The sequence below is a fragment of the Haemaphysalis longicornis genome, unplaced genomic scaffold (assembly GCF_048455015.1).
Source record: "Haemaphysalis longicornis isolate Haplotype H1 unplaced genomic scaffold, Haemaphysalis longicornis Haplotype H1 scaffold_2, whole genome shotgun sequence".
In the NCBI taxonomy this organism is placed as follows: Eukaryota; Metazoa; Arthropoda; class Arachnida; order Ixodida; family Ixodidae; genus Haemaphysalis; species Haemaphysalis longicornis.
In genome coordinates, this window is record NW_027526295.1 from 70008748 (window position 1) to 70033671 (window position 24924).

The window sequence follows — 24924 nt, forward strand, 5'->3', positions numbered from 1 at the left end:
GTGAAACTTGTCAGTCTTGCTGCTTCTTCCCCACTGATTTCAAATATGCCATTATTTTTTCAGAGAAAATTAGCCATTTTTGGTCAAACAATAGACAAAACAGTGTTAACCATAAAACTGTCATCTCTATATTTTCTAATACTATGAACCGCAGTGAATGCAATAATCGAAGCAGTTTTTTGATAAATTGCTTGGAAATAATTTTACGGCTCATTAAACTTTGGTGGCACCAGTGGCAAGGAACAATTTTCAGTGCCCATTTCAGACACCAAAGTTTAATGAGCCGTAAAATTATTTCCAAGCAATGTATCAAAAAACTGCTTCGATTATTGCATTCACTACAGTTCATAGTATTAGAAAATATAGAGATGACAGCTTTATGGCAAACACTGTTTTGTCTGTTGCTTGACCAAAAATGGCTAATTCTCTCTCGTTACCTTGGTAACTCATTGACCAATTGAAAAAATAATGGCATATTTGAAATCATTGGAGAAAAAAACAGCAAGACTAACAAGTTTCATACAGATCACTTGAAAATTAATACATGTTTTAAGACCAGTGTCCCTCCCCAAGCCCTGCTTTAGGTTCTTATTTTGATTTACCAAACCTTCACTTGTAATTTGTAAACACGCCATAATTTATCATGGTCATGTTTGTTCCCTACAAGAACTTTTTGCGCCTCTTCTTCTTGGTCTTTTCAAGGCCGCAGTGTGTTGTAAATAAAATAAAACAAAATAAACAACACTGCAACGTCTCCACATATGTATTCACCAATGGCCCGACAGCCAGCGTCGCACCTGTTGTTGTCGAAGATCTCGAAGCCGTAGATGTCGAGCACGCCAATGACGGTGTTCTTGCGGCCGTACGTGCCGTTGGTGCGCACCTCAATGGCCTCGTTCACCCGGCCCACGATCCAGCAGAACATGCGCTCGTACACCGCCTGCGGTGGCAGCGAGAGGGGGAGGGGGGGAAGCAGCTTTAGGGGTCTCTTCTTTTATGCAACCAGCACACTTGAGCTACTTCATCCAGCCTGCTGCCATCTAACCATTTTCCTATGGTAAGCGTTTTCCTGTGACGAGGTGCAGAGGCAACTTCCATTGTCATTCATAAGTTGTACCCGAACACATATAACAGGTCCCGACTAATTGGGGGCTTATCACACTGAAACTACACCTGGTCTACACCTGCCAGCTGTCGATGCCAGCCTATTCACTTGGTTCCGAGTGTTATCAACAGCTAACGCAGCTTTTCTTTTAAAAATTTCGGGCATTGCCTTCATAGCCCTGGCACTGTCTAGTTATGGTATTTTAAGAAGGACTCACCTGATCACAGTCCTATGGGATAATAATAATTTATGACCCATGGGCTTAAAAAGCATCGTGTACAGATACAAAATTTTTTACAGATACATGAACATGTTCCCAGCGGCCTAGTTTGCTTCCTTCAGAAATGTATCACTTCTTTACTGAAATAAAAATTAAACAAGAAACACATTCTGGTTGATCCAGCTTTCACTAGATGGCCCTAGCTGTCTAGCACGTGAGAGTTTTGTTTATTTAAGTGAAGAGGTAACATACTTCCGAAATAAAAAGCTAGGCTGTTTGGAGCATCTTCAAGGATTTTCAAAACTTTTTGTATGGGTGCACGGTGGTCTTTAACCTCATGGGCGATGAAGTAGCCAGTCCCATAGGAGTGTTAATAGGTGGGTTCCCCTTAAGGTGGCTAAGCTACACCTGGGCCATGAAGTGCACTGCAGTGCAGGGCTGCGGATTAATTTACACCACCTGGGCATCTTTAATGCGCGCCGACGTTTCAACACACGGGCATTTTCACTTTTACGCCTCTATCTTTTCAAGGCAATCACTGCGGCCGGGATGTATAAAAGAGGCCCCACACAGCACTGTCGCAATTCCCGGCATCCTTTTTTTAGCTGCAGCAGCCTCCGAATAAAAGTGAAGGGAGCAAAGAAGGTTGAAAGCAATAACACTGAAACACGAGCCAGTTGGCGACAATTCATGACTGTAACTTGAGTGCACAAAGAAAAACGAGGACTCAACGAAAAAGAAACGAAGACCAGCGCAGACTAACAACTGGATTTTTATTCATCACTCACCATACATATGCTCTCTGACAACACCCGCACATGATCAAATGTGTACCTATTACATCACACACACAAACACAAGAAAAAAGCACTTTGCCCTTTACATTGTCTCGTGTCGTCCAACAACTTCATTTCTTTGTAGGCCTCTCAGGCGAAAATTCCCTACTGGTTTTCTTCTGGTTTCATCTGGTCCCACATATGGGGCATCTGGTTTCAATTGGTCCCAGTTATTCGGTTACTGGTTTTAACTGGCCCCAGTTGCCAGTGTTCTGGTTTGCTACTGGTGTCATTTGGTCCCAGTTACTGTGTATCTGGGTTTGAACTGGTCCCAGTTTTCAGTGGCCTGGTGTGCTACTGGCTCCATCTGGTTCCAGTTGCTGGATAACTAATTCAAACTGGTCCCAGTTGCACTGGCCTGATACGCATCTGGTTTCATCTGGGCCCAGTTACCAGGAATACTAGTTTCAAGTTTGGTCCCAGTTGCAACAGCGTGGTGTGCTAGTGGTTTCATGTGGTCTTAATTGGGACCACATGAAACTGGTTTCAAGTGCTCCCAGGTGATAGGTTATTGTTTTAAACTGAAGTTACACGTCATGTAAATTTTTGTATTTGGGATAAAATATAGTTCCAGTTACAGTGTTACGTTCGGGTTATTCTTGAGAACTGTGCTATTAAAACAGTGTTTGGGCCCTCATTCTCAAGCAACTATAACTTTTACCTTTTATGGCTATGTCTCCTAAAAGACATGCTTTTTATACGAGGATAAAGAGTTTCAGCGGGGCTATTGAATAATAATTTCCAACTTCGGCACACCACAATTGGTTGTGAATCAATCATTCACAACCAATCCATCGTCATTTCGTCAAGCAATGGCTCGCACTTTTTTGTTGTGCACTACACACTATGCGCAGCCAGATGCACGGATGGCCGACCTTTAAGGCTGGACATATGTTCTCGGAGCCATACATTTACGCATCTACTCGACGACAGTGTTCCACCACCAAAATAGGACTACAAGAGAGATAGTGGAAGCCTGGCAAATGTCGAAAATAAAGGGAACATGCATAAGTCAACCGTCAGTAGCCCTGTCCGATAAGGAAATTAAGTTGTTAGATGACATAAGGTAATGTAAAATGTAAGGTGTCTTTATCATGTGTTTGTGTGTAGACGTGATAGGTACACATTTCATCATGAGCGGGTGTTGTCAACGAGGGTATATATATATGTGGTGAGTGACTAATAAAAATCCAGTTGTTAGTCTGCGCTGGTCTTTGTGTCTTTTTCGTTCAGTCCTTGTTTTTTCTGTGCACTCAAGTTACAGTCGTGAAAGATTGAAAGGGCGGTGGATTGCTTGCCTTCGCGAAGGCGTCCCGTCCGTAGACGGCCTCGGTGAGGGTGTGTCCCTTCTGCATGACCTCTCCCCCAGCCGCGATGACCCGGTTGCAGAGCGCCTCGCTTAGCTGCTGCTCAGACACGCCCAGCAGCTGGCTCAGCTGCCGAAGGCTCCCCTGGGTCTTCACCTGGTCCTCCGCCACCACAAAGCTCACCTCCCCCTGGCCGGAAAAAAGGCGGCCAAAGAAAAAAAGAACATTGCATGGGGAAGGAGTGCTCAACAGAACACTTTGCAAAAGATCTGAACTCTTCAACAACTTGCAATGTGCTTTCGTGAACACTCAGTTATACCCGTGCCACATGTACACGAAAAATGACATTGGGGTGCTTTATGCCTCAAGTTTTAATGCCATTAATTCGCTGGTACAAGCAAAAATCTAATGCCATTCCCTCTAATGTTGCTTTTGGTTTAAGGAGTACCGCACAACTCATTCACCTTCACAAACGCCTTAAGTCTGCCTACTCTCGAATGTGATGAGACCAAATGAAAAAAACAAAACTCTCAGCACCAGAGTGTTGACGCGGAGACGTAGCTGAACTTCGAAATAAGACAATTTTTTGTGCAGTCTGGGTGGCGAAGTTCTGAAGAAGACGAAGTTCACTAAAACAGCGGCAAAAGCAAAACATTGTGTTACTCTCATCGTTTTGAATTTTTCGGATTTGGTTACCGCTGGCAGGCGACGGCAGCTGCTGAAGCCACTTTTAGAAACGGCCCACACCATTTTTTTAGAAAACACTTTGTCATTGGTTTATGAAGCCCAGTTTCAGCGTCTAACCGTATCCCACCATGCTAAACTGGAATTAAGCTATTAATAGAGAAGCCATGCGAGCCATCACCGGTCTGCCTCGCATCACCTCGATACCAGTCCGTCAGGAACAAGCTCAGCTCAACACAATTGACGAGCTCATAAATCAACGCCGAGTTGTGCAACTGTCAAAGTATGCATGTCTGCAGAACGGCCATTTACTGTACGAACACTTCAACCCGGGCACCTTGGCTCCTCCGAAAAGTCAGGATGAGCTTCCACCCTGGGGTTATACGATTATAACCTCAAACAAGACAAGCCATCTGCAGAGAAGGCGGACCAAGGAGGGTAAAGTACAGCACTCTCCCCTCCCAAATAACCTGGGACCAGACGATCAATGCCTCCTCTACACAGACGCTTCATGCACAGGAACGCATGGAGTCACTGCATGGACCAGCCCCACTCATCCCAGCATCGAAGGCTGTATTGCCTACGCCTCTGCCACATGCACCCCAGTCCTGCTGGAATTGCAGGCTATGCACGACGCCCTACTGTGCGAAGTCGCTTCCAATGAAGACTTGAATACCATCAATCTTCGTACCGACTCTACGCAAGTGATCCACAGGTTGCGCAGACCCCCATCATCTGCCAACGCATCCACCAGCTCCACAGCAAAATGCCATCCAAAGTGGTTGTGTCATGGGTTCCCGGTCACACCAGTATTGCAAGAAATGAATGGGCTGACTTCCTGTCACACAACTGCCCGGCCCCATCATCTCCCGCCCAGCTCCCAAGTGACCCATGGGCCTCACGAATGGCTGCAAAGGAGGATCTTCGACGCCGAACGCGTGCTCTCATACCTCCGTGTTCGGTTCTCCTCCCCCTCAACCTTACCAGGATGAAGGAGGTTGTACTACGAAGGATCCGACTGGGCGTGGCTCTTACTCCTGCCCACACGAGTGGATGGAAAGGGGATTACCGAGGGCATGTGAAATGTCCAACCTGCTCTGAAAAAATGGTTCCAGCAGACCTTCACCACCTAATGTGGACATGCCCTGGAACTAAGGACATTCGACGGAAATGTTTGATGGCAGCAAGAGACCCATTACCATTGGTGGCTCCATGGTCCTGCCTACCATTCCTTGCTGGATTATACCTGGGAGGCCAACCTAGTTTCCTGGATATAGATCGGAGCCGCTTAGTGTCTACTAAGTTTTGAGGCTATTAAATAAACGAACAAACAACAACAATAACGTTTTCTTTCACAAAAAACATTGTAAACCTTGCAAGGCGTTTTTCTATACGTTAAAAACTTCTAAAATATGAGTGCATTTTTCTTTTTGGTCATTATCACCATCATGCGTCACACATTTATTAGCTTAGTGTTTTCGCGTGCAGCACAGTCCGCCCAAATAATGTCATTCGGTATCTTAAGACTTTAAATTAAACACGTAACGTCATTGTTCATGTACGTGTGGCACGGGTACTCTGCCATAAGTATTTTGCAAGTACAATCAAACCTGAGTACATCGAACTCTATATGGATCGCGAAATAGTTCAATATAACTACAATTAGAAATATAAGATATCCCCATTTTGAAGCTTATCTGAGAACTCTGCACATCACTGAGAGCTTTCCAAGATTATACTTTTAAACACGATATCAAAAGGGACGCTCAGACAGTTTTTTATAAGCAATAATTCAAAATATTCATGTTCATTATATCTGGGATCAACTGTAATAAGTAATTGTTCCATCTCATTGGTTCAGGACTTCTATTTTGTTTAACACAGTGCGCGTGCACATGATTAAACTGTCACACCCATGGCATGTAGGTTTTGTTAAGCCACCCTTTCAGAAATATTGAACCTTCGAAGGCTTGAACACAACTACTGACGTGTACCTTCGTTTGCATTAGAGACTGCGTTCGTTCGTTTCATTCAGTTCTTTATCTTTTGTTTGTATGGTTCAGTGGGCCCAGGATTGTTCTACTCTACATAGTGCCCATAAAATATTATCGAATATCATGCCCGGCAGAATTAAAGCCCACACCAAATTTTTTGCTCACTACGTTTTGCCTATCAGCACACTTGCAAACGCGGACGATTTTTTTTCAGGAGGAGGTTGAAACATTCTTATCCCGGGTACACAAGTTGATGTTACCTATGCATGCCTAGCCAAATAATCTTAAACATGAGAATAAATATGCTCTAGTCAGATGCATAACCCTGTAAAAGAAGTAAGTCACAAACTTCTCACCTGTGGCCAAAGTTTGAAGTGTTTACTCGCATAATGCTCACACCCCACAGCTTTCAAAACTAAAATTTTCTTCCTCGCATAATCATCATGCCCCAAAATTGAGGCCCCAAGAGTCGAATGCCTGTGCCGACCAGTGATGCTGATAGTGTACGGCAGCCCAACACCATCTTTATGCAAACTGTGTGTGCCCACAAGTGCAAGTGAAGTGATGGGAGGCGCTTATGGTGAACAGGCATTCTGCTTGTTTTGTGCCCCCGCCATTTTGAAAAGTTGCTTGTTGACAGTGTTCACACATTGGCTTGCTCCTCCAATGCCATTTACACCGTGCAGCACAAATTCCCCTTGGAGCGATGGTCGAGCTATACAACTGCCTTTCAGCAGAAAGCTATTAGTTTGCTTCAGAGTATGGCAACTGTGGCATGGCAGATATTCCAGCATGAATAAATTTTGCGACTGCTACTTGGAGAAAGCAGCAAGATAAGCTGAAGACAATAAATGAGAAGTGCTGGGCCTACTATCCTTTGAAAGACAACTTCCTGCTCATTTAACCAGCCCTGTAAATAGTATCTCCACTCCGATAGGTGTGCTAAGTCGATCAAACTAGTAGGGAACCGGGCTCACATGATCACAAAATTTTGGGGCCAGTAATAAGCTGGCCGTTCAGCTAAAACAGCACACTGCATACAGCTGTTCAGCACAAAAAGATAAAGCAGAAAGCAAAAAAAGACAACTGAAGGCTGATCACACCGTGTTCAGCCTCCCAACATGTGCCTTGTCTTGGGTGTACTGCATGACAATAGAAGTGCAAGCTAACCAGTCGACTGCAATTAAAGGTGTTGTGCACTAATTAGGCAACATACAGACCTGCCAACTTGGCAACGTGAAAATTCGGGAAACTGCGGGGTGGGGGGGGGGGGGGGGGGGTTTCAAGGGTGTGCATTTCAGTTCTTGCATTATGAAAAACTCTACTCCTGGTTCTTGAAGTGGAGAGTGGCAAACTTCTTTCCTTGTGAAAGGACCTGGCAGTCACAGTTTTCGCAAGCTTAAAAACTTGTCACAATACATCTGCTGAAAAGAATGTCTGGTTTGGAGATGCTTTACCGTAAGGAATTCGCAGCCAGTTTTCTTGGAAAGCGACGACCGAAATGATTTGAAGGACTCTCATGGTGCTAAAGACCCCTCCACATTCAGCATTGCTGCGTGGAATGGCAAGTAGCTGCCACATCACCTTTGCATTCTACCAAACTTCACTTCCCCATCAATGCTAGTTGCGTCTTGGCTTCTTCCATTTTTGGCAATATCATTGGACTTTGTCCTGCACATCTTAATATGGCACCTAAAAAATGCTTAGCGGAGCTCTACAGTACGGATACAATGAACTAGAAGTACGGTGGCAAGGACTCTTCCGCAGCTTCGCAACTGTCGCAGCAGAAAACACTAACTACGCGCATATTATGATTAAAGAAAGTGACCTCTCTGCTGGGCCGGCCACTTTTCGGGAGATTTGAGATAGCATTTGTACAATTGCGAGACGTGATCAAAATTCGGGAGTCTCCTGGACAATTCAGGAGAGTTGGGAGGTATGAACATCTATCTTTCGCAGTTCCGAATGTCTCAAGCACTCCAGTCCCCAGCAAAACGTCAGCCACCCACTTTAAGCCCTAATCCTTGTGCTGCCGTAACAGCGTCGTCTTACCAGGTGAATGATGGCAGCCACGATTTTCCAGAGGCAGTCACACTGTGCCTGTGTGAACCCGAGAAGCTTGAGTGCCGAACAGACCTGCTTGAAGTCGGCCCGGTCGTTGATAGTCTCCACCTGCCAGGGAGACAAGCAGAGTCACTCCATGTTGCTACCTTTAACGCAAAAAGAGGAATTCAAACAGTCATACTCCCAGGCATAGTTTCTGCAAGCCACAATTAGAACAATAATTAATGCGTAAACACATACTCGAAAAAGCAATTTAAAATTGTTTCCCTTGTTTTAATTTTCTTCACTCAGGCTATGATTGCAAGTTAAGTCTGTACTCTCGACACCAACAGCGCCAAAAAGAAAAAATAACTGGCCTATGGAAGACATAATTGACCTTTATTTAGTAATTATGATTTGGCAAAATTCACTTGTATTTACGATTACTATAATCATCAAAGCATTCTGACGGGCTAGTTGGTCTGACATGATGGAAATAAAGAGCGATTTTATTTCCATCATACTACAATCAATTTCGCAATGGTGTTTTTACAGTGGTGTTTTTATGGCCCAATTTGACTTTGAAAGCAATTTTTTTTTTTTTCGTCAGATGAAAGTGGGCAGCATTCGGGACAGCAAAACATGGCTGGTGAAGGTGGAAGCTTTCAACCACGTTTGGGAATCGTCGTGTCTATCACTGCAACTTCTTTCAGTTAGAATGACATTTGAAATTTCGAAGGCCGATTGTCTCGAGTGTTGTTTCCAATGCCCATGCAGCAGGGGTATTAGGAACAAGGCGATGCGTCACGCTCGAAGTCATGATTCCGTATTCCCGTACATACGGGACACTTTTACTGCAGGTGATTAGAAAGAAAAAAAAAAAGGGTCCTCACCTTGGGTGCTCCCCCTTGCTTGGTGTAGAAGTACATCTGTGGATCGTGCTTGAGCCCGTACGAGGAGAGCTGCGAGTCTGGCGCCCCGTACAGCAGCTCGTAGAAGGCGTGGAAGTTGCGCTCGCCGTCCTGCTGGTAGATCACCCGCGACTGCACCAGGAATCATAGGCACAACAGACACACTCGCTCGTTGAACTTTCACCAGAGCAAACGTCAGCTGAAGCTCCCCCTGGCCAGAGGTTTAATTCCCAACTTCCAAGCTGCGCTTTCCAACACGTTACACGGAGACTGCCCCAACAGACATTTCCCTGGTAGACATCGACAAAATTTCAGACAATGCCAAAAACAAGTCACAGTTGAACCTCATTATAACGAACACTGATATAGCAGGTTGTCAGTCATAGCAAACTAAATATGAACTTTGGTCAACCACGCTTCATGTCAATAACACTTATTCTTTTATAACGAAAGTGAAACTGTGAGAGCTGTGTGCACTATCGGATATAATGAAAAAATGTTTGACCAGTAGGCTGAGAAGCTACTTGGAACAACTTCTGACGTCCAAAACTGCAGGAGTAGAAAAAGGCCCCTTTGTTCGTAGACACTGTGGAAAACTTCATCCTGCTCAGTCCTGTGAATAGCCATCAGACAGAGATCACATCCTTCATCGAAAAAATAGGAACGCAGGCCTGTTTTGTCAAATGAACATTGTTCTGTTGCAATTACCCGTTTTATGTTCCGGTTCATTGAGCTTGAAATGCCACAAGGATAAAGATGAGGGTTACGTTGTTTATAGTAGGTTCACCGAAGATTAAAATAAACAGTTTTTGTATCAAGGATTTTTGCGGGTACCAGATTACCGATTAATTTGAACCGATTTTTGAGCTCTACTGTTACGAAAAATATCAAATATAACGAACTAAATTACTGTCCCAATACAACTTCATTATGACAAGGTTCGACTGTACATCATTTTGTCAGTAGGATGTCACCAGTAATTTGCTGGATACAAGCGCCCCAATCTACAAAGAGCATGTCTGGTGTACTTCACGCCTTATTAACTGGGAACAGACAGATCTCAGGCTTTTAGTACTGACAAGGGATGGCAAAACTTTCGGACGGCTGACACTCATGCCGCAGCGACCAGCCATAGTAACCGAACGCATTCTCTACATTACGAGACTTTGAGATAGCTCATAATGCGCAGCCTATGCCTGCAACCTAGGAGCGTCCAAGACGCATGCGGGCATGAAGCATCACCTTCTCGAGAAGGTAGTTGTTGATGTGGCCTCCCAGCGGCTCTCCCTTGAAGTCGAAGTTGATGTCCATGTACTTGCCGAACCGGCTGGAGTTGTCGTTGCGGTTCGTCTTGGCATTGCCGAATGCCTCGAGGATGCAGTTGGACTGCAGGAGGATGTTCTTCACCCTGTGAGGCCAGGCCAGTTGGACATATGTCAGTCCACGCTCAATCATGTACCAACTTGTGCAAACAAACACAGGCAATAGCTGTGCAGGGTTTCCTTACACTGGCACTGAAAGTTATTGTCAACGGATAAAATGTAGAATAAGTGCAACACTGCAAATAAACTAGGCTTGATTTTAGAGAAGAGGACAATGCAAAAAAAGAAAAGAACTAGAACTCACCTAACAAGTCGAAATCAATGCTTTCAAGCTCACTGAATGTGTGCTCCCATTAAAGGGGCCATGCATACAAAGTACAAGTTTGCTTTATTCGAAAGGTTTTGTGTTTTATAGTGCCCCCAGTGCTTGCCCGGAAACAAACAATGCTTTATTCACCGAGATATTACTCGATTTAGGTTAAAATTTCGATTCTCCCGCCAAATCGTGTGTTTTCATAATGTCTGCAATTACATCACAAGAACAGGTCTTCAAGCTGCTGCAGAGCCTTGTTTACTGTTAGTCCACCTAGGTGGCACCACCACTCTGCGGTGGGCCGTTTTCTGTCTTTGCTTTGTTTTTGACCGTATTCGCACCTGGCTAATTTTTGTTAAGGTAGAAAAAAAATCATTTCATGAAAGATTATGTTCGCTCAACAAATATAATCACGCAAGACGCCGTCGCTTAAGCAAATCGGCCAGTGTTGTCTCAGACAACCCCAAAGTGTCGCAGTGCTGTGCAGCTAAACCAAGCATAGTGCCCGCAGTTCCAACATTACTACGCATCAATGCTTCTACGTTTACGCGTACTTTCGTAACTTCCACTCTTTACCCCACTGTTCTGACTGCTATCAAAAGAATGTGCCCTAAATTTAAGCGCAAACAGCTCATTCGGCAAGCTTATAAGCCCTGCCTAATTTGCATTTGCCAGCCTCAGCCAATCACAGAGCTCGCACATATGACATCATATGTTCTGTTGCGGGAAATGAACTAGTGAGTCGCATGGCCATTCCCCTTTTTCCTAATTATATAGCTTATTGAGCCAAGTATATGTTAAAAGTGGTGTCAGTATGATTCTAACGAGGCAATCTTTCGAATGAACCTAACTTGCGCTTTGTCTGCATGGGCCATTTAAAAGAAGGTGAAGTCGTCTCGATGAGCATTTACAAAACCAAGCAGAGCTTATCGCTTAAAAGAAAACTGCCCTTCTGATTTCAACGTGAATTACATCCCCCCACGTAACCAAGTGACAAATATTGTGGCAGAGTTGGCTTATGGTTGACATGAGGGGGCACACCCTCTGCTGCTTACCTTTCAATCTCCTGCTGGCCGGTGACATTTGTGATGGCTGCGATGTACCTCATGACGATCTTGGACGCCTCCGTCTTCCCCGAGCCACTCTCCCCTGCAGGCGTTCACGTTAAAGGTTTCCACTGAGCTTCACAGGAGGACCATGCAGGACTGATAAGTTGACGAGGCCCCATTTGAATGTAAGGTTCGAACTTGAGCTAGTTTGTTCTGTTGCATATTTTGATGAAAGCCAGCACAGCGACGGGGACGTAGGGAGGAATTCACAGACATGAGCGCTGACCAACAGACAAGACCTTGTTTATTCTACCAGACAATATAATGGGGGAAAAAATTTGTGGGAAAGTGATGTGAAGTGAAACTGGCATCAGTCCACGTTATTCTTTTTATTGCATAGTGCAATAAAGCAGGTCTTGGCTGTTGGTCAGCGCTCGTGTTTGTGAATGCTAAATTTGCTACTACATTCGAACAAATTTGTAATGCAATATTTCTCACAATTGCATTATTAGCCCTCATTCAAAGCAAATTATTGTGATCCAGCTGCACTCAACTTATGAAAAGGCTACGAGAGTCCAATTTAAAAGCAAAGTAGTTCTTTTTTAAATTTCGATTTCTTAGCCTATAAACCATAGCTAGATAAACATTTACCTAGCAAAGTAGTTAAGGGGGGACACTGGTCTTAAAACAAGTTCTTTAATTTTCCAGTAAACTTTGTGAAACTTGCCAGTCTTGCTATTTTTTGTCCACTGATTTCAAATATGCCACTATTTTTGTAGTAGGTCAATCAGTTCCTGAGATAATTAGAGATAATTAACCATTTTTGCCCAAACAATAGACAAAACAGTGTTAGCTGCAAAACTGTAATCTTCATATTTTCCAATACTATGAACCCTGGGGAATGCAATATAGGAAGCAGTTTTCTGATGCACCCCTGGGAAGTCATTTTACAGCTCATTAAACCTTGGTGGCACCAGTGGCAAAGAACCATTTCGATTGCCTGTTTCAAATACCAAAGTTTAATGAGCTGTAAAATTAGTTCCAAGCGGTGCATCAGAAAACTGCTTCCTATATTGCATTCCCCAGGGTTCATAGTATTGGAAAATATGAAGATTACAGTTTTGCAGCTAACACTGTTTTGTCTATTGTTTGGGCAAAAATGGTTAATTATCTCTAATTATCTCAGGAACTAATTGACCTACTGCAAAAATATTGGAATATTCGAAATCAGTGGGAAGAAAGCAGCAAGTCTGACAAGTTTCACAAAGTTTACTCAAAAATTAAAAGAAGTTGTTTTAAGACCAGTGTCCCCCCTTAAGTGCACTGGATCAATTTTGGTCTGATCTGAGGTTGTTAGGAATGAACATGATGTGTGCGAAAGCATTGTTGCTTCCTTGATGGGGGCAAAGAAAGAAGTACATATTGGGGTTTCGCAAGTTCACATAACTGATTGATAAGGCTGCCAAAATCACGGCACGCGGGTGTTTTTGTGCTTTCTTCTTTCAGAAAAGCAGTAATAACAGCCAGTAATCACAGCCAGTGATCACAGTCATTAATCACAGTCATTAATCACAACTCCAACCTTGTGCTTGGCACTTCCTGCAACAGGAAAAGTAGGACGCAAGGCTGCTCAAGGCAATGAAATTGCAATAACTGAACACAGCTGTTATAATTAGGATATTGTTACTATTATCTGAACAGACTAAGTTACATATGGTTATTGGTGGAATATGTATTTTTCTTGCAGTACCTGTCACAAGAGAAACTAAGAGATGGCGCCACAGGTCCTAGCGGAGCTTGGATATGAGTGCGCCTGAAATATCAGCAGACGATATAAGTCTGGTATTCTCACTTCACTTCTTTTCCCTTTAGTCATGCAGACAGCATTATTTTGCTGCATTTATGTTCTTTCCTGCCTTCTAACTTGTTTAAAGAAATTGTTATCCGAAAAAATCCTGAGCTCTGTTTCGAACCTTGGTCCTTCAAACAGTTTCTATTCCACAGCGTGCACTCCGTACCCCCGAGCCACGTTTATTTGTGTAGTTTTTGCTGTCGAATACTTCCATAGCTTCCACTGCACTGCACGCTATGTATGAAACCATAGTTTTTTTCCTTTGTCACTTAAATACTGTATTTCTTGACTCTGGCTATTTTGTCACATTGGATTGGCAGTGCGTCAGTGCCACGGTTGTTATAAAATGGGTCGGTTTTAACACTTACAAAGCAAGTTTCATGAGCGAAAGGTCTGTTTGGCTTGGTTTTGCGAAGACTAAGCACACAGCATTCAATGAAAGTTAGCACGCCTTCAACACTTGCGCTCCGGTGCCAGCGAGCCATTTATAGCGAAAATGAGCGACCAAGCGCCAGCGAAGCAGCCGTTAAACCCGAACGGCGAGGCTCCGTGCGAACGCAGCAGCGACGCCTCTCCGCAGCGGATCACATGACGTGACGTACACCTGCCAAACCTGCGCTCGGGCGGCTCAAGGTAGTGGCAATATGCGATACAGCTTTCGCACCAAAGAGAAACACCGTTCATCTCACGCTCTCGTCAGCGCCCGTACGTCAGCGGTGACGGCGGAAGGCGAAGCAGCACATAGACGTTACACCCACCGGAGATGACGATGCAGGTGTCGCGCGACTTGCGCTTCATCTCCTTGTAGGCGGCGTCGGCGATGGCGAACACGTGCGGCGGCCGCTCGAAGATCTCGCGGCCCCGGTAGTCGGCCACCTGCTCGGGCCCGTAGATGTTGAGCGTCCGGTACGGGTTGACCGACACGCACACCTCGCCGATGTACGTGTACACGCGGCCGCCATTGAACCTGCACGCACAGGGAAGAGTCGGGCGTTACGCACGCGCAAACGCTCACTTCGCTGGGAATTAAGACCCGGCAAAAAGCGGGCCTTAGTCGATTCCCGAAAAGCAGCGATTGCTCGTTGCGTCAACAGTGACGGCAAGTACTCTAGCAGTGCACCCCCAGTATATGCCCCAACGTGGGCAGGTCCTTCTTGGGCTGCCTACAGAAACGTACATACATACAAGCGCGTTCCAGTTTATTGCATGTTATTACATGGCAGTACCCCGAAAACAAGAAAGAAAATATGCGTGTTTTCTTTTGTTGTGTTCTCTTCTGTTGTGCTCCCGCGAGTCCAAAGTGACAACAGGTCTGATACGGTTCTCACCAGTTCACACCTACTCACCACGAGTGCTATGAAAACAATCCGCTCAGGCGAACACTTTGTGGACAATGCCGAATGCGCACATATTTGGGCGTGAAGGCGTGCGGCTGCTATCAGAACTCATTTTCGATCCGCAGTAACTCGTTTGCTTGAATATGCACTTTTAGATTAACCCGCAATTGAATGCAAACAATGCCTGTGGAAATGCGAAACAACGGGAGGAACGCTGGTGAGGCATATAACGCATCAAAAGCCAGGGTGGCTCATCTAAGTAAACATCTTCCATGCTCGGGGATTCATTTCCAATTCCATCATTGTTTGAACAGAAAGAAAACCTGTCCGTGTGTGAGAAAGTGATCAGGAAAGTAATTGCTAATTTCTCATTAACCTCCCCCTACTCTTTGTATAAATTCCTGGGCAGGGTGCTCGCGGTGTGGTAACTGGCGCCACCTAGGAGCAATACACGGAGGAACTTTTATGTACATCCACGAGATGCCGCGACGGGAGTGCCAATAAAGGTAGAGCGCGTGACCTGCGTGACCTGTGGGTCAGTGTGCCAAATCCTCCCTGTTCTGTGGTGTGCCTACGCCCCCGACAGCGGCTGTTGTGTCCTGACTGCCGCGCGCAATGTTCGCGGGACCGGTCACCACAACTGGCGACGAGGAAAAATGAGTCAAGTGAACGGCGACGCACGAGCAGCCATGCCGGTCATCGGGAAGATAGACGAGTTCAACGCGGACACCATGGATTGGACGGAATACCGGGAGCGGGTGGAGCTTTACATCACGGTGAACGACGTCCCCGACGGCCGTATTTCTGACCTGTTGCGGAGCCGCGACGTATTCTTTGCTACGAAGTTTACTGGCCCCAGGAAAACCTGCAGAGACGAACTTAGCGACAATTTTTGAAGCTCTCAACAACCACTTCTCGCCAAGGGTGTCGGAGGTGGTAGGAAGTTTCAAGTTCTTTTCAAGACACAGGCGGGAAGGGGAGGCGGACTACATAGCATCTTTGAAGCGACTGGCCGAGGACTGCAAGTTTGAGTCATTCCGGAACCGCATGCTACGAGACCAAATCGTCAGTGGCATTAACGACGTCCCGATGCAAACGCGGTTATTAGAAACAGCTGATCTAAACTTGGAAACCGCGATAAGTACGGTGAGGGCCGTCGAAGCTGCCCGTGAGGATTCCCGTACGCTGAGCGCTCAACCAACACCACAGTCCGTGCCAGCCCAATTGACAGTCGAAACGGCCACGGTGTCGGCAAACATCCCACCAAGCACACCAGTGCCAACACGTGAACTCAGTCTGCTACAAATGCGGGCGGCAAGGGCATCTGGCAAGGGTGTGCAAGGCTGATCAAGGGCTAACAATTAAAAAGATTCGCCGCGCAGATTCGACGCGCGTGAATACTGTGGATGAAGCGCGCGAGGCGGAAGACAAGGGGGAAGTGTATGACCTTTGGCCACTACAGACGGCCGGACCGGCGCCGATGCGCATTGCGGTTATCGTTATCAGCGTGCCGTTAGAAATGGAACTAGATACGGACGCCAGTGTGTCAACGATAAGTGAAAAGAGGTTCACGCAGCTGTTTCCTTCTGCCGTTTTGGAACCATCCGACGTGCAACTTCGGAGTTTTTGTGGAGACACGACCAGTCGCTGGGAAGTACGCGGCAACTGTGAAGCTCGGAGAAGAAGAGAGACAGCTGCCACTGTTTGTGGTAAAAGGACCTTGCCCCACATTGTTCGGTAGGAGCTGGATGAGAGAATTTGAATTAGGGATTAGCAAGCCAGAATCCATTTGTTCCGTGTCATCTGCGGAAGAAGCGGTGGCTCGGTTCCAGGAGGTGTTTTCTGAAGGGTTAGGCACGTTCCGGGGGGTTAAGGCTCGCATGGTAGCGTCCACCTCGCATCATGGGGAGGTGGACGCTACACCAATATTCTTCAAACCCCAGCGGATGCCTTTTGCTCTGGAGGATAAGTTTGAGGAGTCGTTGCAGAGACTGGTCCGTCAAGGCGTGGTCCGACCAGTGAAGTCTGCCAAGTGGGCAGCGCCCGTTGTTCCGGTGCTGAAACAAGACGGGCAGTTTGCGCATATGTGGCGATTTCAAGATAACGGCCAATCCCGCAGCACTTGCGGAAACGTATCCCGTGCCGCACATCGATGACTTGTTCACAAACTCCAAGGAGGAGTAAAGTTCACAACGCTAGATTTGAAGGACGCCTACCAGCAGATCGACCTAGATGAGGAATCCCAGGAGTTTGTCACCATCAATACCCCAAAAGGGTTGTTTCAATACACGAGACTGCCATTCGGGGTCACCTCAGCGCCTGCAATATTTCAACGAGAAATGGAAAACCTGTTGAGGGGACTTGATCATGTCGCAGTATACTTCGACGACATCTTAGTAACTGGCGACAGTGACAAAACACACTGGGAAAATGTCTGCAAGGTACTGGAACGCTTGCAAGAAGTGGGCCTGAAGCTGAAACTCTCGAAATACAAATTTTTGTTACCCGAGGTCGAGTACTTGGGTCACATAATAATTGCTTCCGGGCTACGTCCAAATCCCGCGAAGACTGAAGCGGTTGAAAAAGCTCCCAAACCACAGGATGTCAAAGAGCTACAAAGCTATTTGGGTTTGGTGAATTTTTACAGAAAGTTCCTCCCGAATCTTTCAGATGTGCTCCAGCCGTTGAACCGCTTGCTAACTGCTGGGACCAAGTGGCGCTGGACTGCAGTCGAACAGGGAGCATTCAGTCGTAGCAAAGAAATGCTCGCCTCCGCCCGTGTCTTGGCCCACCACGACCCCTCCAGACCAACTGTGTTGGTCACTGATGCTTCCCCTCGTGGCCTGGGGGTGGTTCTGGCACAACGAGAGGGTTCGGGAGAGAAGCGGCCGATAGCCTTCGCGTCACGAAGCCTTACCGCCGCAGAAAAGAACAACAGTCAGCTGGATAAAGAGGCACTTGGACTCGTTTTTGGGGTCACAAAGTTTAGGCAGTATCTGTGGGGACGGGAATTCGAAGCGGTTACCGACCACAAACCTTTGCTGGGTCTGTTAGGCGCTGGTACACGAATTCCTGAAACTTCCTCGCCGAGGGTTCTTCGTTGGGCGTTGCTGCTGGCAGGGTACAACTACAGCCTGAGCTATCGGCCCGGAGGCCTGATAGCCCCTGCGGATTGGTTGAGTCGGTTGCCTTTGCCAACAACAGGATGTTCTGCAGGGGCCCCGGCAGAAGTGTTCATGCTGGAAGGCGTATAGCCCCGTGTGCTGTCACCCGAAGTGGTTGCTGAAGCCACTGCAAGAGACCCGGTGCTGTCAAGGGTACTACAGGGTTTGTGGTCTGGTCAAGTTCTAGACGCGAGACCAGAGGGGGGGCCCTACGAGTCCCGGTTCAATGAGATGAGTGTGCATCAGAACTGTGTGCTGTGGGGCAACCGTGTTGTGGTACCCGCCTGCCTCCAAGGGGAAGTCCTCAAGGTACTGCACGAGAGCCACCCTGGGGTCTACAAAATGAAGGCTGTCGCACGAAGCCATGTGTGGTGGCCATCGTTGGACAGCGACATCGTGTCCACAGTACAAGGGTGCGGTGCGTGCCAACAGCAACAGCGACCATCTAGACCAGTGCCACTGATGCCATGGCCGTTCCCAGACAGGGCATGGTCAAGAATTCACGTGGACTATGCAGGACCGTACAGGAACTCTTACTTTTTTATTGCAATAGATGATTTCTCCAAATGGATTGAGGTGTTCCCAGTTTCATCGCGGCTCCGCGTCCTGGGCATGGTGCTCGAGGCCAGTAGGAGCAACGGCGCTACCGTGGACAAGCTCGTCACGAAGATGGGAACTGCAACGCGACTCATCAAGCGAGTTGCGACGCGACACAGGGGGATGAAGGAAGCCAGCCTGCTACGACTGGTCCAGTCCTTCGCCGTCAGCCACGTCGCTTACGTCGGTGCGTTCCACTACTGGAAGGTACAGGAGCGCGACCGGATCAACGCAGCCATCCGGAAGACGTATAAAGCAGCGTTGGGCCTATACAACTGCGCAAGCACAGCCAGGCTGCTGGAGCTGGGGGTACACAACACCCTTGAAGAAATTGCAGAAGCGCAGCGGGCCTCTCAACGCGAGCGGCTCCTGACTACGCAGACGGGAAGAAGCATCCTGGCCAAACTCGGCCTGGGCGCGAGTACTACAAGCAATGACGGGCGTGACGGCGGCGCTCTCCCGGAGGGAGCCCCTTGCCGCGGAACGTGCATCCCGAGCACAACCGCGGTCGACGGGAGGCGCGGGCCAAAGCGCTCACCGAAACCTATGCCACCGACACCGGCGCCCTGTACGTGGACGCCGCCAAGTACAAAGACACAGAAGACACCTACGTAGCCGTCGCCGTGCGAGCTACGACGGGCGAAGTCTACAGTGCCTGCAGCGTTCGCGTGCAGCGGGCGCATCAAGCGGAGGAGACAGCCATCGCGCTGGCTCTCACCGACGACACGTGCACGACGATCCTGAGCGACTCCCGCACAGCGATCCGGAACTAGGCAAGAACAGTGTGTGTGCTAATGCAGTGCGCGTTGTGAAGTGCGGTGTCAGACAGTGCGACGAGAGACTGCGGACTCATCTCCGCTGGTTCCCGGCGCACCAAGGCTACAGTTGCGGGAGCTACCCCAACCGCAACGAGACGGCGGACGCCGCCGCGCGAGGACTCACTCGCCGCGTGGTGGCAGCACCGTCCCTCGTCTCTGCGGAGGAGCAAGCTGCTGCGAACGACGCCAGCGACGGCGAAGACAACAGCTGCGACGATGAAGACGCCGAGCCCGTAACGAGCTACGCGGATGTATTGGACTGGTATCGCAGCGCACGCCGCTCTATGCCGGGCCCGCACCCGCTGCTCTCGCGGGAACAGGCGGTGCTCTATAGGCAGTTGCAAACGAACTCGGTGCTCACGCCGGCGCTCGCGCGCTACATGTGCCCCGACGTCTACGACAGCGAAAAGTGCAGTGTTTGTAAGAGTGCGACTGCTACGCTGACTCACGTGTTGTGGGATTGTGAACTGAATCCAGAAGAGGCGGCTGCCTACCCAGGCAGGCTGCCGAAGGACACTGCTACAGCCGTGTTAACACAGGACTCAGTGCAACAGCTACAGGCGGTCCAGCGGATCGAGGCAGCTCTCGCTCGCCAAACGCGCAGGGATGCATCCGACGCGATCCAGGGGCTGAAGCCACGCGGAGAGCGTTGGATTCCCCGACGTAAGCGACGGGACACGACTTGATGACTGCCCCCATATAGTCAGGTAGCAAGAGGGCCCTGCGTGGCACCCTGCTACCTCCGCCGGAGATTTCAATAAAGTTCACTTCTCTCTCTCTCTCTCATCGCTATCAGCGGGAAGCACTATTGCATGCATGCGAGTCATGTTTGCGAATCACGGCCTGCCAGACATGGTGGTATCGGATAATGGCCCCGCGTTCGTGAGTGAAGTATACGAGATATTTCTGAAGAAGAACGGCGTGAAGAGGATGCTGGTGCCTCCCTATCATCCTGCCTCTAACGGTGCTGCAGAGAGAGCTGTGCAGACAATGAAAGTGAAGCTACAGAAAGTTGGCACAGGGGACCTACACGCACAAATTGCCCGAATACTGTTAACCTATCGGTCTACTCCCCACGAAGTCACCGAGTGTTACCCGTCCGAACTCCTAATGGGACGGAAGCTCAGGACTGCGTTGGATCTTCTGCGGCCGGATCTACGAACAACAGTCCTCCAGAAACAAATCGCTCAGAAGAGGGATTATGATCAACGAGCCAAGCCGAGGGCGCAAGCACAACGAGGAGACAGGGCATTCGCCAGGAATTTTCGTCCAGGTCCGAGCTGGATGCCTGCCACAGTCACCAGGCAACACAGTTCCCAGACGGAGCTACAGTTGGATGATGGGCGACAATGGACCCGCCACCTGGATCACGTAAGGCAACCCCAGCCGATACCAGGCCGGCACTGCCTTTGTGGCTCTGGCACTGAAGGCACCGAGCTACAAGTACCGCCGTCGTCAACTCCAGGGAACACCGAGGACAGTGTCTATCCCAACGCGGTGCCAAGTTTGGCTGAACAAGTGCGTCCCTCCGGTGCGTCCTTCCCATTGGAGGCCAGGGACATAGGTGCACCGCGCACAGAGTGCGCCTCGTCTCCTCCCACACCACGGCTTCGTCGGAGCACCAGGGAACGCCGTCCTGTGCTTCGGTATTCTCCGTGACTAACTGTTCCTGTGCGTGGAGGTTCTCCTTAAACCTAAACTTCTGTTAAAACTTGTGTTAAGGGGGAAAGTGTGGTAACTGGCGCCACCTGGGAGCAATACACGGAGGAACTTCCATGTACATCCACGAGATGCCGCGACGAGAGTGCCGATAAAGGTAGAGCGCGTGACCTGTGGGTCAGTGTGCCTACGCCCCCGACAGCGGCTGTTGTGTCCTGACTGCCGCGCGCTATGTTCGCGGGACCGGTCACCACAGTGGCTGTGGAATCTTTTTTTTTTTTTTTTTTTGGGGGGGGGGGGGGGGTCGAAATCCTTGGGGTGTTGGGGGGGATATAAATCCCTGATGACGGTGACTACTATACTAGCATAGTGCCAAGCGACGACGGCACATGTAAATAAGCAATTCCAAACTTGTACAATGCGTGGTGACGTGTCCTTCAGTGCTTAAGTATAAATTAAATCCTGCAGCTTCGCTATGGTAAAGCATTGCGCGACTTAGTGCAAGATTCGCCAGTTGAGCTGGTAAAAGTCTACAAGGCTGAGGATGACTTCGCATCCACCACTCGCCGCGAAGACGACGGCGACGACCTCTTCGATATATATGACGACGATTACTAGCACCTCAACAACGCAAATATAAACAATGATGCTGAATTGATTGATTGATTGATCGTAGGGTTTAACGCGCCAACGCAGCGCAGGCGATGAGGCGCGCCGTAGTGGAGGGCTCCGGATTAATGTTGACCACCTGGGGATCTTGAACGTGCGCCGAAATCCCGTACACACACGGGCGTTTTTGCTTTTCGCCTCCATCAGAAAAGCGGCCGACAATGATGCTGAAACTTAACCATGCATCCGGCAATGTTCACCTACAACAGCTTCACCATTCAAGTCTTGAGCGTGAATGCAACTTTCCCCGACTTTTTTTCGTGGCTATTCAGCTTGCAACAACGAAGTTCACAGCTTCTGATTCACTACCCCCCCCCCCCCAAAAAAAAAAAGCAGCAATTTCTGCGACCTAGCAGAACCCCAACCCAACAAGAGACAAACATTGTCCATGCTTCGTACTTTAAATAAGTTGAACGCGGATTTAGTAATTTTCCCAAAGAGTTTAATTACTCAGCAAGGCAGACTTGCGGCTTATATCGCATTTAATACACCTTCTACTCCCTCCAGATTTAAACTGTGTGCACTATTTTGTCCGTCCACCGGGCTATCGAGAAACATGCGTATACAATTCTTTGGAGCGCAGCTGTATGAAACTGCTGTCAAACAACGTGAGAAACCGCAAACACGGTGCGTGATCACAGATAAAAAAGCTTTATTTTGAGGGCGGATATTGCATGTAACATATGCGTCAGTCCTGCAAAACGCACAACTCATTCATTTGGCGCGCGCGTGAGTGTGCGAGCGGTAATAGGCCGATCACCCGGCCCATCCTTTTTTTTATCGCTCGATCGTCTACATCCTTTGTTGCACGACGGGCCTAATCAACGCTCGCGTTACCTGTTCTGCAAAAATAGCGTTGGTGACCGACGTTCACTACGATGTGAACACAAGGAACCCACTATAACAACGACTATGAATAAGAATTAAGCCCGTCTGAATTAAATTTTAGCACTAGCTTGAAGCCGCATGCTTCCCAAACTATAGCCCCGTCTTTTAGAGCGGAAACTGTACTTCCGAGCAGCAAGCTAAACTCGCCTGCTCTCTCTGTCTTGTGGAGTTGTTTTGTTTCGACTGTGTGACTTACGGGGGGGGACCAAACTACGAGGCAAAGAATGAACGGGCCGTGGTGGTATGATCTGCTTTGGGTTTTTTTTTTTTTACTACTTTGCCTCTAACATTTTCTTCTGCCTTTTAAAAATAAATATTTGACACTGCTCACACCGCCAACAACAACATGGCGGTGGTGACGGAAAGAGCGGTCATGCACGCATGAAGGACATGCCCCAATATCCGCCCCACATTACAACCGCGCCCCGAAACAAACGATTATCACGGTGGCTACGCCACCGAGTAAACGTAGAAATCCTCGTAAGACAACCACCCCGGCATGGACAAACAGTTCGCAGCCGATAAGAGAGAGTGCCATCATTCAGGGGAAATTAAGACCAGCGATTGAAGGCAGCCGTCATCCGCATGCCTAATGGTGCACGGAGTCGCTTACTTGCGGCCGCACTGTGCACAGTTACCCCACGTGATCCGTTGTTTCACTGTCTAACCCGCCGCGGTGCTGCTGAGCCCAAGGACGCAGGTTCGAACCCCGTCGCGGTGGCTGGTTTTCTACATCATCTGCGTACTCAGGTACACTGCAGGACGAAGGCCCCTCCCATTGACCTCCAACCGGTTTTGGGGGGCGAAGCTCCTCTTGCTCGGGCCCTGCCCCGTCCCTCGTTGCTGCTGTATACGGCACGGCACATTAATGATGATGGTGGCAGGATCCCCCTAGGGATTGGCCATCCTAAGATTGGCCGAAGATGACAAAACGTTCAACGCGTTCCTTGCTACCTAACAAGGAGGAGAGGAAGAAGAGGTTGTCGTTCGTCGCCCGAGAGCTGAAGACACGTACCGGGGGTACACGACACAAGACGCTCTGCAGAAGGCGACGGCCAAGGTGGCTAAAATGTCACACACCGACTTCGCCAACTTACCCATGGAGATTCTCATCGTCCCAAACAAGCCCTACATAATCACCACAAACATCGACGTCGTCGACGGGCTTGTCAACGGAGCGGTGGAAGGCTTGACGTGTCGAGTCTTTATATGATGTGCGGGCGAATGTTTCACGGTTTTACCGATAAGCATTTTTGCTGCGCCCCTCTCATCATCATTCACTTCGTGGAGATGGCGGGATTTTTTTTTTGTTTTGCTAACGGAGGCAAAACGCAAAAACGCCCATGTGTTGGAGATTTCGGCGCACGCTAAGAACCCCAGGTGGCCAGGATTGTATGTATGTATGTATGTATGTATGTATGTATGTATGTATGTATGTATGTATGTATGTATGTATGTATGTATGTATGTATGTATGTATGTATGTATGCATGTATGTATGCATGTATGTATGTATGTATGTATGTATGTGTTTATGGCACAAGGGCATCGAGGCCAAGGAGCGCCATGTCAGAGCGAGTGGTCTTTCGGTCAGTACAATACAATTTGAGAGGACGTCAGGAGGCTAAAAATCATTGGTTTGGGGGTGTAAAAGGTCCTCAGTCTAAAATTACGCGAGGTAGGTAATAAGTTTTAAAAATCCAGTATCTTGAGTGTAAGTTGAAAGGTGATCCATGGGAAACAGGTTCATCTGCTAAAAATAGCGAAGGGCATGGCATACCCATAAATCTCGGGAAAGCGACGGCGTCTAGCGTTTTCAAATAGTGAACATTCAATTAAGATATAGAGAACTGAGAGCCATCCTCCACATCTGTTGCATACTGGTGGTTGTGTGCTTTTTAATAGGTAAGAACCATACGTGTGGCCAATTCTCAGTCTGCACATGGATATTTCAGTAAATCTGTTCCGTTTTTCTGTAGTATATTGACCCAACTATAGGAATAATTTATTAATGATTTGTTCGGCCCATTCCTGTTGACATTGTTCCCGGAGTTTTCCTTGCAGAAGTGGCTTCATGACCTGGCATGGGAACTGCGATATGTCTAGGCCACATCGGAGCGCGGCCTTACCAGCCCATCTATCGGCAATTTGCTTCC

At 48.0% G+C, this 24924-nt stretch overlaps 1 protein-coding gene across 1 annotated transcript in view; it reads right to left on the reverse strand.

Moving 5' to 3' along the window:
• Nucleotides 1-24924, reverse strand: part of LOC144168979 (unconventional myosin-Id-like) — a 112323-nt gene that overhangs the window by 37935 nt on the left and 49464 nt on the right. Inside the window, exons 2-8 of the mRNA XM_077697981.1 lie at nucleotides 14395-14603; nucleotides 11791-11884; nucleotides 10343-10508; nucleotides 9083-9232; nucleotides 8199-8318; nucleotides 3460-3657; nucleotides 798-940 (exon numbers count right to left, since the gene is read on the reverse strand). Coding sequence (XP_077554107.1) covers nucleotides 798-940; nucleotides 3460-3657; nucleotides 8199-8318; nucleotides 9083-9232; nucleotides 10343-10508; nucleotides 11791-11884; nucleotides 14395-14603 — 1080 coding nt within the window. The remainder of the gene's footprint in view (nucleotides 1-797; nucleotides 941-3459; nucleotides 3658-8198; nucleotides 8319-9082; nucleotides 9233-10342; nucleotides 10509-11790; nucleotides 11885-14394; nucleotides 14604-24924) is intronic.